Raw genomic sequence first — 15,000 nt, 5'->3', positions numbered from 1 at the left:
TTGCTATTTATACATTAAAAAAGAAATGACGAGAAGACTTGTAGTTTCGACATGAACTACTGTTACGAAGATTAACGGAAGATCTAGGCTATTTCAATAAGGTTCATTTACCTGCATGCAATGCCAAATGGTTTAATAAATAATGAAAGAAGATATTGCCTAGTGAATTAGGAACTCTAATTTAGTCACATATTAAGTCTTTCAAAGAAATAGAAGAAACAGAATGAAGTTAATAAAATAAAAAAATGAGTCCCTTCTTACTAACCTTGAGGTTGTCCAGCTTCTTGGTTAGATCTGACTTCTCGCCAGATACATCAGCACACAGATGGAGCTGATCACGCTGCAGGTTAAGCCAGTCCCCAAAGCTTTTGCAGAGTGTATTGAACTGAGCATGGTCCTGAACACACAAGTCCAGCTTATCAAGCAGGTCACGGCTCTTGAGCACGATATTGTGGAAGAGTGTCTTGATGGAGTGAATGTACACATTGAGAGTCTTATCCTGTGTCTGGTTAACAAGCGTTTGGGCTTTCTCGCACACCATCTCCACCAGACTCTGGTGTGCCTGGATTTCCTGGTGGACTAGACGATGGTTCTGCAATTGTGCTGTCTTCTCTTGCAGGGAGCTTTTCAGCTCGGTATGCTGCTGCATAGCAATCTCAACATCACGCAGCCATCGAGTCAGCTGCTCTTGTGCGCCAGAGAAGTCAGAGAACTGCTGGAGACACTGATCAAGCGTGAGCCCAGCATTCGTGACCGAATCACACCAGGCTTCCCAGCGCTCACGCAGCTCTCGTAGCATCTGCCGAATGTTTTCACGGCCATCGGGAGCTGTGTGGGCGTAGAGTCTCTCTCCCAGCTCCAGCACAGCATCTACCTTGTTGGCCTGACTTGACTTGAGCTCTATCAACTGTTCCACTTTGTTGCGTCGCATTTGCAGAATCTTCATGTCACCCACCACCTCTGCATGTTCACGCAAATCTAAGTCCACGGCCTCTACCCATTCCAGGCACTCCTGATATTTTTCCAGGAAGGAACGATGCTCTCTGATGAACATCTCATAGCGACTCATCATCTCCTTCAGAACGTTCTTCAGTGCCTGGTAGCGAGAGGACAACTGAGAGATCTGAACAGCATGTTTTCCATCATTGTCCATGCTCTGGGCCTGGGTCAAGGCATCGTTGATTTCAGGAGCCTTTTTGATGATCTCCTCTTCCAGCTTTCGCAGGCGGTCGAGATGGGCTTCCTTTGCATCGAGGTTACTCTTGAGAGATTGATCCTTGACTTTGGTTTCAATGCTCTTCAGCCAGTCCTTCAGTGCCTGCACCACTTCTTCACACTCGTTGTACTGAGACATGATGCCATCCACTTTCCTCTTGCCATCAGCAATTTCAGACTGAAGGTTTCGCCAGCTCCTTTCTTGGTTGTCTAGATCTGCTATGATGGATGCGTGTCCTGAAGCATCTGTATTTTTCAGAGTCAATTGCAGACTCTCATTGCAGAGATCGAAGAGGCACTGGCCCTCTGCCTCACCCACTTCAAGGGTATCAAGGATGCTCATCTTCATCTCAACATCACTGCTTTCTGGCGACACATCAGCACACAGTGCAAGCTCAGCCTTCTGTGAGGTGAGCCAATCACGGAACTTTTCTGTGTTGTGCAAGAAGCTCTCGTGCTGCTGGATGATCTCTTCGCATCGCCCAATCCTCTGCTGAGTTGTTACAGCCAACTCTCGGTATTGCTTAATCATGTCATCTACTGTCTTTGATGTTTCATCATCGGTCAAGAACTCAATCTTTTCCTTGAGTCCGTAAATCATACTCTCGTGGGAGTTGATGTCCTGATACACTGACTTATACTGCTGCAACTGAGCCTTCTTGTCAGACAAGGTTGGTTTCAAGTCAAACTCTGTCCCTGCCCGTCTCTTTATCTCCTCCAGCCATTTCGAGGCTTGAGTGAAGTTGTCATCAAAGGAGGACCATTGCATAATAATACCCTCCACACGCTTGTACAGATGGTTGACCCTGTCTAAATGAGCCTCCCATGTGTCCCTGAGAGTGCGCAGGTCTGTTCTGATCTGCTCGCGACCCTCTGGAGTGATGGCCGAGAAGAGGGCCTCACCATGTTCTACAACAGCATTGAGGAGCTGCTGTCCATTTTTCTTCTCCTCCACAAAGGACTTGAGGCTTTGCAGCTTAGACTGGTATGCCAGAGTAGGCTTTCCTCCACTGCTTGTCATCATTTCAAAGGATTGGAGTTTCTCTTCAGCATCCTTCAGCCATTCCTCCATCTTCTCGATGGTCTCCGAATACAGATTTTGATCACTTGTCAATTGATTTAGCTTGTTAAGGAATGTATTGCAGAATTTGACAAGAGCTTGAACCCTATTTTTCAACTGGGTGGCATACTCTTTGGCCCTACATTCAGGATTGACTTCCATCAGCTCTTCAGTTTTCTCCATGAGTTCACAGACCTCATCATCATGGCTGTTGACTTCTTCAAGGAGATTCTCTGTTTCTTCGATCTTTTCTTGAACCATCATCATGTCAATCTGATTCATGGTATCAGTACGTACACGAGCCTCGACCTCTCGCAGCCAAGAGCTCAAATTCTCTGTCATGAGCTCGTATTGCTGCCACAATTCTAACAGGTGAGTAAGTGACTCATGACACTCTTCCAAGCGGGTGCTTAATTCTTCCATCTCGGAGATTATTGTTTCACATTCCTCCTGGATGGCCTCACGTTGGTCAGCAGTCACAACCTTTTCATACAGCTCCCGGCATTTTTCAAGCTCTTGTCTCTTCACATGACCCAACTTGATGCTAGACTTGACATCAGATAATGCAGAGATCTTGGCCTCCACACCATACCTATCACTGCCTGGCTCAGCCTGACACCAAGCAATCTTTTCTTGATGGACAGACACAAATCTTTGCAGATCTGAAAGTCTGTCACGATAATGTTTTTCAATAACATACTGGAGGCTCTTACATGCCTTAACAGTTTGTCCAGTAAGTCCTTCATATTTTCTTTGCAGTGCAGTAAATTCCTTAACAAGTTTACTAGGTTCAAAACCTTTAAATCCTGCCTTTAGTTCTTCGATGTTAGTTCTAACTTCCTTAATTTTGTCATCATAATCTAGTAATTCATTCTCGATCTTCCTAGCGATCTCCAAACGCACCAGGATCTTCTTATCATCTCCAGTAATGTCTTCACATTTCATAAGACGATCACGAACTTGGGACAGAGACTCACTGAGATCCCTAATATCCTCATATACAGAGGTCTCCTGCTCCTTCATTTCATCCAAATAAGCACCAAGTTTTGAGGCAACCGATTCAGTCTGCTCAAACTCTGCTGTCACAGTGCTGAGGATTTCCTCAATCCTTGACAAGGAGGACGAGTTGTTCAGCGACTCCAGTTGTTTGGCACTACTTTGGAGTCCACGGAAGAGACTCTCATAGCTTGAAAGCTCATTCTTGTATTTCTCTAACTTCTCTACAGCTGCTTCTGTCTCATGACTGATTTGTGTCTCGTCTAGAGCTACACATGTATCGCTGAGCCAGGCGAGGATCTCATCACGACCCTGGAGAATTTGTTTCCAGAGTACCAGTTGACCCTCCAGGTTCTGTGAGCGCTGGTTCAGGAAGTCCATCATGCTCTGCCATTTATTTTGAGTCTCCTGGGATTGTTTTCTCACGTCAGCAGAGGTGAAGCCCTTTTCACTGTCGAGCTGTTGGCTCAGATGCTGAGACTTGGAGATAAAGCTTTCTAGTTGTGGCCTTGTCCTACGCAAAGCATCGATGGTTTTCTTGCATAGATTCATCATACTCTGAGCAACATTTGCTTCTGACGGAACGCCATCCAGCTTTTCGCTATTGCGATGAGCCTCAGCAATTGCAGCTTGCAAGTATTCACGCCCATCTGTACACTGCCTCCAAAGAGATGTGATGCTCGTGAACTTGGTCTGCATTTCATAGAGCATATTCTGCACACGGTCCCAGTTCCCATCTGCAGCTGTGAGGGCATTTTGTACAGAAACCAGCTGGGTGGAGTCACTAGACATGAGGGCACGTCCCAAGTCGTGTAACTTGTCCTTCATCTTGCCTTGAGATTGCATTTCCAGCAGTGCACCCTCAACAGCTTCTGACAAGTGCTGTACACCTGCATAGGTGCTCTGCATCAAATCCTTATCAGTTACTCTCTTTGTAATACCATCCAAGAATTCACTCAGTTGATTCTTAACACGATGGAAAGCTTCCCATTGACTATTTACTGCTTGCAGTTGATCCTGTCGGTTGTCAAGGTTGCTTTCCAAAGAATCCATTCTCTTCCTGAACTCCTGAACTTTAGTTTCAATGTCAAGAGCAGATCCAGTGTCAGGATCTCTGATGGTTGTGGAGCTCTTTCTACACAAGTCCATGATGTATGAGGCTTCATCTTCCCATGAACGACACTGTTCACGAAGATTCATAAGTTCTTTCCTCATTTGCTCCAAGTCGTTAAGATTGGGTTTGGCATCAATCTGTTGGCTGATACTCTTCATGGCATCATCAGTATTATTCTGCCACTCCCAGAAGTCACGCCACTTAAGGATGGCAGGCTTCTTGGACTGAACTACCTGCCCATAATTTTCGAATCGAGCTTCTGCATCATCAAATTGTGTAAAAAGATCGTCACGGTCTCGACCTGTGCATCGATCTCCAACATCGCGACATTCTTCGGCCAGTGATGTCACTTCACTCTGCTTCTCATCGTGTTCTTGTTGCAGGCGATGCACCAAGTCTGGGCAGCCATCTAATTCGTCAACGTCAATATCTTCTAGTTCATCTAAATGATTGCTAAAACCATTAAGCCAGGTTTCCAGCTTCTCCACTTTGGCAAGAAATTCTTGTCGAATAACCATTACATCTGACAACTCATTCTTCAGCTTGCGTATTTCATCGCCCAGCTTCGAGATCATGGTCTTAAGGTCACCCACTGTTGTTTTGACAGTGGCACTTCCCTCTGAACCCATTCCTGAAGAAATATGATCTCCAATAGCAGTCAGGTTTATGAGATCTGTCTGCTTTTCTGCCAGTTCCTTGTCCATGTCCTTCAAGTTGTTGACACGATCTTCGAGACGTAAAACGGTGGGAGCGTATTCGGTGACTGTCTCCATTCGTTCTTCAATCTGGTGCACCCACGAGGACACGGCATCACATTTGTAGTTGAAATCTTCCCATTCGGCTAAGAGGGACTCTGTTCTTTCACTCCATTGCAGTGCCACATCATGGACAGCAGTCCACCTTGAGTGATAAGCATCAACTTCGTCCACGACAGAGCAAATGCGTGCCACTTGGGCACTCTTACTGGAGAGTGTGCGGAGTTTCTCTAAATACTCATCACACTCCTTCTCAAACTCCTTTGCAATGTCTTGTGCCTGAATGGCTTCTTGCATGGAATTCGGCCTCGTCATTCCCACAGCCACTTTAGTTTCTGCATTCTCTAGCCATGGTCTGATGTCTTGCACACCTACTTGATATTCTTGCCAGTGTTTAAGATCATGCTGGACCGTCTCAAAGTGTTTTTCTGTGTGTTTATTGAGTGTTAACAAATTAGTTTTTAGGTCACCAAGTTCACCAGTAAACTGAACTGCATCGCTAGAGGGTTCACCTTCCATCAGCTCTTCAACCTCCTCCTCCATTGTTTTTATAACGGCCATCTTCTGGTTGATCTTTGCACGGAGGTCTATTGTCTGATTCTGTCGGTCTTCTGGTGACATCTCAAGTGTAACTAAACGCTCCAATATATTCTGGGCATTTGTCAACCATGACTTCATTTCCTGTAGAGTACCTGTAAAGTGGATCCACTTGATGTTCAGCTGCTCCAGATATTCAATCTTCTGAGAGACTGTATCAATGACAGTTTGCATGCGCTGTTCAATTTCAACCACTTCTTTCTCCAGCAGTGGTTTCTTCTCTGGATCAGCAAGTTTGACAAGGTTGGTGGAATGGCTGTGCAGCTTTCGGAGCATCTGGTCTGTGGTCTCATTCAAGTGCTCGTTCATTTCCTGCTTACTGCTCAGCTCATTCGCCACCTCTTGCGGGTTGCAGCGACTGATCACATTAGACAACTCGAGTTCTGCTTGTGCCATGAGCTTGAGGATCTCATTCTTCTGCTCAGTGTAGTCTGACCAGACCTTTTGGGTGTTCTTGAGCTTATTGAGTTTCTCTACAGAGCCATTGTAAGCTTCGGTCCACTTTGCTTCAAGAGTCTGCAACATAGCACTTACAAAGAGTGGGGCATTGTGATCTCTAGAGAGGTCTTTACCCCGCTGAATGGTGGTGAAAATGTTGTCTCTCTGGTTTTCCAGCTGGTTCACCATCACCTCTCGCTCACGGATTAGCTGTGTCAGAGATTCGAGGGTCTCTGGGTTAGCATCCTCCTCGCAGTGCTTCCTCACATCCTCCAAAGTAGCTACCACCTTATCAATATCTTCTCGATAGTGATAGCACTTGGAATAGGTTTCTGTTCGCACCAAAGCAGCCTCAATGGTAGGCACAAGGGCTTTGTAGCGAGCAATGAGCGACTCGAGCTTCTGCTGCTCGTACTGACCGTCCTCCTCCGGGATGTGGGTGATCAGGGAGTCCAACATCTGCACCAGCCACTTCATGGACTCACGGCGGCCCTCCAGGTCCCCGCACATTGTCTGTAGGTCAAAAGAGGATTTTGATTTAAGGCGAAAATAAATAGGTAAATCATCCGACTGAAAAACAGCAATCCAACAACAAAGTCATTTGCATTTCCCCTTCTACTTATGCTTCAATCATATGAAACAAAATACGTAGAATATGCTTACGATACATACCACAAATCTGTTTTTCAGTTCCTCATATGCTTGAGCATTTGAAGCTTCCTTGTTGATTCCTTTTAGGCAGTCATTGACGCCATCCATCCAGGCAACTGTCTCCTCCACTCTGCAGGATTGAAATATATAATTCAGAACACCGTTCCCGTATCTCACACATGGTAAGAAATATCACAAGTACAATAACATCTAAACATTATTACTATCATTTGCAAAATAAGGAAAGTTCTTTCACAAAACAAAGAAGGTTGAGAAAGAGAAAAGGAACATCCACAAGAATTAAAAAGAAAAGAAAAACACATAATTACATATATGAATACATAAATGAATGAATTAGAAAATACTGACAACTGCAAGAAAGTCCTCACTAGCTAAACATCTGACCCCTCCCTACTAAAAAAAGTCAAGAAAAAGGAAAAAAAACGAAAAGAAAGAAAGAAAAAAACTCACTTAGACTCGTATTCCCTCCAGCGCTCGGGAATCTGGTCCAGCTGAGACGCCATTGTGCCGATGCGTGTCTGGAGCTCCAGCCACTGACCTGTGCACTTCTGGCAGTCTTCGATCAGGTTCTTGTCTCTCTTCTGCATGGATGGAAGTGATATATATATGGTTTATAAAGTGGAGGCGATACATGTACTTTATAAAGTGTAAGTGTGGCTTATGAGGCGACATAGTAACGAGGATTTTTTGTTTTTTATAGTGTCTATAAAGAATGATTAGGTTAAGTTATTAGGTTTTATTTTACAAAGAAAAAAGTGATATAGTTTCTATATACAAACTGGGATTGTAATCTATAAATGCAAAGAATTTAGCTCACCGTATTCGATACATTGGAATGTATTGCAAATAACATAATGAATGAAGTCACAGAAAATAATGATCAGTTAAATTTACCTTTGTTCCATATTCTCGACTGGTGACGTCCATGTTATCCAGGATCTCCTCAATGCGGGAAATCAACTCTTCGGCAAAGAACTCCTGTCGAAAAAAAGAGAAAACGGAAAATAAATTGATGAGACTTATTCTAAAAATCCCTTGGCTTAATCCGAAGTGTTTGAAGCGAATACTAATGATCGAATCAATAAATAAGCATAAGTATTGAAGAAAAACAAATACGAAGAAAAGGTTCTCTCACCTCGTGTTTGCGCCTAATGGCCTCGACATTCTCACTCTTGTTGTAGGAGTTCTGTTCTCCAGCCAACTCCTTCTCAATGTCACGCACGTACATCTGGAACGTGTTTTCGTCCAAGCGGAATTCCAGCTGTGGATGCGATGAAGAGGAGGAAGGGGAAGAGAAAAAGATGGTATCAGTGGGCGTGATGAAAGGGAAGAGAAGAAGAAAAGGAGAAAAAAAGTATATACACGTACATACAACCCTTTAACTTATCCTTACCCGAAAATACACACCCTTCTTTCCCTAAGCCCCCTATCCCACTAACCCTCCCAGACTCCCCAACCCCCACCACAACCCTCCCCCAACCCCCACCACCCCTCCCCTTACCCCCCTCCCCTCCGCCCACCCCTCGTCCGTACCTTCAACAGATGCAAAGGAGCGTGGCACATGACTTCGTCCCAACGGCTCTGGATGCTCTTGACAGCCACGTTGATGGCCTCCTGCTCCGACTCCGCCACGTACTTCTGTAGGTCTTGGCCGGAGTTGACGACCCGCAGGAGGAGGTGTTCGGGGGCGTTGATGAAGAAGTCCTGCGTCGAAGGAAAAGGGGAAAGGTGTGATGACGGTGGAAGTGTGTGTGGTCGGTGTGTTTTTGTTTGTGGGTGATGTTTTTTGCTTGTTTGTGGGTGATGTTTTTTGTTTATTTGTGTGTTTGTTTCTTAATTAATGTATTCCCGTGGGAGATTTTTTTTTTCTTGTTTGTTTGCGTTCTTTTGGTTGTGAGGAAGTGGGGCGTATTCATGTTTTTTTTTCTTTGCTTTTATACTTATGTTTTTGTTTAAATGTTAAGGGGGTGAGAGAGGAACAAGTGATGGCGATATTGTGAAAGGTTGGTAGTGTTGTGGATCTGGTATTTTTGTTATAATTATGGTGATGTTACTGCTGGTTGTTTTAATGGTGACATTACCATAATTGTCGCTTTGGTCCTTTGATATCACTGTGGTTATAATGTCAAAGGTGAGACTATGGTGTTATTGTGCTCTTTGTGCTGCTGTCTTGCTTATGGTGTTATGCCAAGATGATAGTGTTTATAAGCATTAAGTATGGCTCCACGGCCGTTCTGCTATGGATTGTGTAATGGTGCTTCTACCAATCACTAATTTATCATAACAACTTTTTTTTATATAATGCAATGACATTCAATCTTATACTAATACTATAGAAACAAAAACTACAATCTGTTATCTTAAGACTCGTAACATCAATTATATGTCGCTAACGCTATATACTATATGATTAATCATTATTTAAATTACGTAAACTTTTTATATATTTCAAAGAAAGATACATTGTAATATATATCGTAAAATAAGATCTAAACGATTAGACGAAGATGGATTAGCTTTCATCCATGCATTAGTTATAATAAAACTGTATTAAATCAAAATACTAGAAAACAAACGATCATGAAAATACTTCCAAATTCATGTAATAATTACTTTGTTATGTTTATAAACTGAGACTAAGAGCTATTTGGTTGCAAATTTGGTTATAGATGTTTAATGTAAAGAAGAAGAAGAAAAAAATATGCAATAGTAATTATTTTTTTGATGTTATATAAGAAAGAAATAGATTAGTCAATAATGTATTGGAAATATTCGGATGTGCTGTATTTTTTTATTTTTCTTATAAATTTACAGTTGATTTCTTAGTTTAAAGAGCGTTATATATGTATATATGTATACATAAATAAATAAATATATATATATATATATATATATATATATATGTATACATATATATGTATATATACATATATATATATATATATATATATATATATATATATATACATATATATAACAGTCAGTTATCGAAATTTAAAAAATGCACGAATACGTAAACAGTGTAATGATATACATAAATACACCACATAAATTCTGTAATTCTTCTGATTTCATCGTTTCTTCAATGGAATTACTTTATATTATAAACTTCACTTATCAATCTGAAACTCTTTTTTCACATAAAATAAGAATAAGCTTTTGATTCTTTCAAGCCACAAAAGAATTATGAATTCAATCGCACATTCCATTAAAAACAACAAAAAATATTAGAAAACAAAAACAAGAAGATGAAGATTCCCTCTCAGGAACAACGTAAACAGTTCTACGAAGGCGAAGACGACTCCTACTTCACGAAATCGGACACGGCGTGGGGATTACCTTGGCAAAGAGGCTAACCTTGTGAGACTCCAGGTAGCTCTTGGTGGTGATGGCTTTCTCCTGGAACAACTTCTCGGCGCTGGTGAGCCACTCTGTAATCTCACTCTCGCATTCCTTGAAGCTCTGCCAGCACCGGATGCTCTCGCTCATTCGGGTCTCCCATGTAACCGAAGCCGAGGTCACTTGGGTGAACCTGAACGAGGGGAAGGGAGATGTGGGTTATTTTTTTTTTTTTATGCGTTAAGGTAAGAATATTCTTATATTTGTATTGCCTGGTTTTGGTTTTCGTAAACGATGAAGAAAGAAGAGAATTACAATTATAATAACGTTAAGATAGATCACGTAGAAATTAGGACAGAAGGAATTAGGAAACGAAGAAGTGGAAGAATAAAAAATATCGAAGAAGCGGTAGAACAAAAAAAGAAGATAAAAACGAAGAAAAGAAAAAGAAAATCCGAAATATAACACATAACCAATAACAACACGAACAAGAAGAACCAACGAACCTGGTATTAAGTTGATTCATCGTCTCCTGTAACTCCTGAACGTCAAGGTTCTCTCCGCCGTTCGTGGTTCGCAGAAGGTTCTGGTACACGCGGTTCTTCGTGTCTAACATCGACTTGTAGTACAGTTGGCGGGAGAAGAACGCCTGTTGTAAGAGGAAACAAGGGAAGAGACGGTTCAACAGATGGTTCATGAGCAGAAGGTTCAGTGGTTCATCAACTCGAGTTTGAAAATACGATTCGAACACGGTACAAGATCGCATGCATCGGGTTATTTATATGTTTTTGTTTTCGATTCTTTTCATACCAGTGTAGTTAGTAAGATCACCAGGATTTTTGTCTCCTGCAAGAGAGATGCAGATTATGAAGTTTCACAGAGAATAGAGATAAGAATCGTAACCAAGAAAAGATAAAGAGATAAGAAAAAGAAAAATAAGAATAATAAAAAAGATTCTAAATGACAGTCGCCACAATTTCAGGCACGCAAAGTACCCTTTTTCGCGTGAAGAATGTTAATTGCTTAATTCGACCCTATACTTTTCTAATGACATTCCATTAAATTATTGTTGTCTACGAGAATCAATACACAGAATCAGACATCGTTATAAACCAATCAACATAATCGAAAGATATATCTAGACCTTATATCAATATGGTTAGAACAACACACAGTACACAACACAACACACAACCTATCACACCGTACTAAGAATCCGTGTCTCAAACATCAAACAACAACAACAACAATAATAAACACTACCCTAAGGATACATATCAGATCATCGAAAATGATCACAATGATAATTAGAAAAAAAAAAAAAAAAACGGAAGACAAGAAAGTCAAATACACGGAGAGAAACAAGAGAACGGAAGGAAAGAGAGATTTTTAAATTAGATAAATAGATTTCTTTTGTTATTTTGACGGTGATAGACCTACCCTGTGCATCTCCAACTGCTGTCTTGTGATTTCATTGGTTCCGGTGTAGGTAAAGCAGTACTGCTGGTCTTCAGTCTACACAAAGCGGTAAAGAATTTTGGGCGTTATTGTTTGTGGGTGTTTTAGGGCTTTGTTAAGTTATTCCCGTAAGAGTTTTAGTTGGTTTTGTATTTTGTATTTTTTTTCTTTTTTTTTTTTTTGGGGGGGGGGGGGTCGGATGTCGGGAGGGCGCTTACGAAGGTGCAATTTTGTTTTTCTTTTTTTGTTGTTGTTTCAATGATGGTGGGTAGGGGTGTGTGTGTGTGGGAGGTGAGGGGAGGGAGGGGGAGGGAGTGTAAAGCCAAACAGGGCATACAAAAAGACATTTTTGAGGGGGTACGGTACCAAATCACGATTCAAAGAAAGTGGGAAATTCTATAGATTTTGAGGGTGAACTCAAATTTTACCACATGCCAAGGAAGGTCATCTAAGTAATTTCTTTATCATATCTTTTCTTGCAAGGACTCTTTAATCACAAGTTTTGTATATGTAGAAATCAATTAACATACTGTTAAGGATGTTCACACAAAGCAAAGACATCATTATTACTTCAAACAATCTAACAATCAAAAGATGCCCAAATCAATGATACACATAAAAAAGGAGCAAAAAAGAAACACTAATCTATTTTCAGAAACAAATATCAAGCTTTGGTGGTTGTGGTTGTGGTTGTAAAATGGCCGACGCAAATACCAGAATACAACCTTACAAAACAAAATCACAAATCATGGGATCGAAATGCTTATGTGCGCGGAATCCAAACCTCATTTTCTTTACAACAAAAGGTCGAGGGTGAAAAAAAAAAAACATGATCCAAAAATACACATAGAAAGGCGTTTTAAAAAGACGACAACAACACCAACATCCGAATTAAGAAAGAAAAAAAAGGCGACTTGACTGTAAGGAAAAGGGGACCGAATGTACCTTGTGTCTGTCGAGTTGTCCTTGGATGTTTTCGCTCGTTCCGTGGAGATTGAAGGATGCCAAAAGGGCCTCTCCTTCGTCTAACCATTTGTTGATCTCCTTCACGCCGGAGTCCACTGCCTCCAGCTGGGTTATGATCTGCAGAGGAAAGGGAAGAATGAAAAATATATATACATATAAATGTATATGTATAGATACATACACAAGAACGATTTCTTGAATTACCTCATATGTAGTTCTTGAATTATGTCTCGCACGCACGCATGCACGCACGCACGCACACACAAACACAAACACACACACACAAACACACACACACACACACACACACACACCTATACACAAACATACAGACACACACTTACATACATACCCATTTACAATCAATCCGATTTACTTTAAGAATTACCCCCCCCCCCCCCACCCCCACATCCCCACATCCCTAAGAGTCCAACCATCGCTCGCTCCCTCTCGCAGCCTGACGCCCATTCCCAAACGCCCACCTGAGTCGCCAAGTAAGTCTTCTGGGGAATGGCGGTGCGGATTCGAACCAGTTCCTCCTTCTCCTGCTTGAGGGACCACATCATCCTCTCGATCTCGTCCGGCGTGAGTTCCTGCACGAGGGCTTGGAAGGACTTGGAGATGTTCTTGAACAGCACCTCCATCTCCTCCACTTCTGTGTTCAGTTTCTGTGGGTGGCACGAGGGAAGAGGGATGTGGATGAATTTGTGTGTTTATAGACTGTATTGTTGTTATTATTATTATCATTATATTATTATAATTATCATTATTGTTTGATGTTATTATTATTAGCATTTTTTGTTATTTCATCTAGTACTATTTGTGTCTTTCTGTTCTTGCATATCGACCGAGGACTTATCTCCCGATGATTTATTTTCAAGCAACAACTGATACAAAAGTGTGATTAAAATCATATAATTGTATGATTATGTCTGTCTTTTTCTCTCTACAGGATATCCCTATTATCTCTTTGATCTCTTTTACACTCATATCAATTGTTTCCATATTTCTCTTTCTCCTTTACCTAGAAATTCCTCCCTCCTTCCCCCTTCTATCCTTTACCTTGAGCTCCTCAGCTTATTCCTTGACAGCATCGACAGAGCATGAATCTCCCTCTTTATCCCATCCCTTCCCTCCTTCCTTCCCCTCCCCCATCCCACCCTCTCTCCCACCCCATCCCCCCTCTCCCTCCCACCCCACCCCACCCTTCCATCCCTCCTCCCTTTACCTTGAGCTCCTCGGCATACTCCTTGACAGCCTCGACGGTGCAGACGTTGGTGGTGTTGAGGGTCACTTCGGCGCTCTCCAGCCACAGCTCGAGGCGGTCTTGGCCGGACCTGTAGTCGTTCTTGGTGCGGAGGATCTGGCCCCGGTGTAGGTACTGCTGCACGTACTGTGTGGGCGGGCGTGGCAGAGAGAGAAAGAGAGAGAATTAGTGAGTGAGTGAGAGAGAGAGAGAGTAGAAGTGTGTGCGTGTGTTTTGGATAATTAGGTTGGTTGGTTTCATCAAGTTGTGGTAAATCAATGATTTGTATATGAAACAAGTAATGATAGAAAAGAAGAAAAAAAAAGAAAAAAAGGAAAAAAAGAAAGAAAAAGAAAAAAACGTGTATATATATATATATATATATATATATATATATATATATATATATATATATATATATATATATATATAAAGAGGGAGTGAATGAGAGTATGATTTAAATAATCAGGTAGGTTGGTTCGTTGGATAAATTTCATAATGACAGATGTTGAAAAATGATTTGAGATGAAATGGAGCGAGCATGATAATGAGGATGATAAGAATGACGATGAGGAGAGGAAGCAGATGAGGAGTGTGAGGAAGAAATATGTAATGATGATCCTCATAAATGAAGTAACAGAAGCAGAGGAAAAAATGTAATGAGATATGATGTCAAAATATGATTTTTTTAAAAGATATAAAATAAAAAGTAGAGTATTTTTTTTTTATATATCATCCTTAAATCTAGTGGATAGATATATGAGGATAATGAAGATATCGAAATATACTATATATACTATATATACACCCTGTGATGTAACTACCCAGATTAATTAATTGTAATATTAACCTGGATAATCTAAAAGAGCAATTACATCTAGAATTAACCTGCCATTGAAGGGAATGAGAAAAGCATTAGTAATAAAACACTATATAGGTAAAATAAGTGCAAGATATTTGTATGAAGAACAATATTCTGCAAAATGTTCATTCGAAATCAATTTAGCGCTATATGTGTTTGCATTTTTTATGCAAATCATATATAAGACTGAAAAATGGTTTTCCACTGTAATTACTTTCTGATTAGAGAAAGGAACATAAGGTGGAAAGATAGGAAGCAAGGAAGAAGAAACTAGAGAAATAG

At 41.2% G+C, this 15,000-nt stretch overlaps 1 protein-coding gene across 2 annotated transcripts in view; it reads right to left on the bottom strand.

The window, feature by feature from the left end:
* Positions 1–15,000, bottom strand: part of LOC122247325 (muscle-specific protein 300 kDa) — a 106,579-nt gene that overhangs the window by 6,464 nt on the left and 85,115 nt on the right. For both annotated transcript variants that reach the window (XM_086540536.1, XM_086540537.1), the window contains exons 16-27: positions 13,839–14,003; positions 13,093–13,278; positions 12,590–12,727; positions 11,627–11,701; positions 10,693–10,835; positions 10,205–10,379; positions 8,381–8,551; positions 7,983–8,108; positions 7,742–7,825; positions 7,298–7,428; positions 6,848–6,956; positions 266–6,688 (exon numbers count right to left, since the gene is read on the bottom strand). In XM_086540536.1, the coding sequence (XP_086396662.1) occupies positions 266–6,688; positions 6,848–6,956; positions 7,298–7,428; positions 7,742–7,825; positions 7,983–8,108; positions 8,381–8,551; positions 10,205–10,379; positions 10,693–10,835; positions 11,627–11,701; positions 12,590–12,727; positions 13,093–13,278; positions 13,839–14,003 (7,926 nt within the window). The remainder of the gene's footprint in view (positions 1–265; positions 6,689–6,847; positions 6,957–7,297; positions 7,429–7,741; positions 7,826–7,982; positions 8,109–8,380; positions 8,552–10,204; positions 10,380–10,692; positions 10,836–11,626; positions 11,702–12,589; positions 12,728–13,092; positions 13,279–13,838; positions 14,004–15,000) is intronic.

The sequence above is a fragment of the Penaeus japonicus genome, unplaced genomic scaffold (assembly GCF_977035675.1).
Source record: "Penaeus japonicus unplaced genomic scaffold, GWHDUDI00000001_assembly GWHDUDI00000010, whole genome shotgun sequence".
Taxonomy (NCBI): Eukaryota; Metazoa; Arthropoda; class Malacostraca; order Decapoda; family Penaeidae; genus Penaeus; species Penaeus japonicus.
The sequence above is the reverse complement of the archived record's forward strand: the minus strand, read 5'-3'. Positions and strand labels throughout refer to the sequence as shown.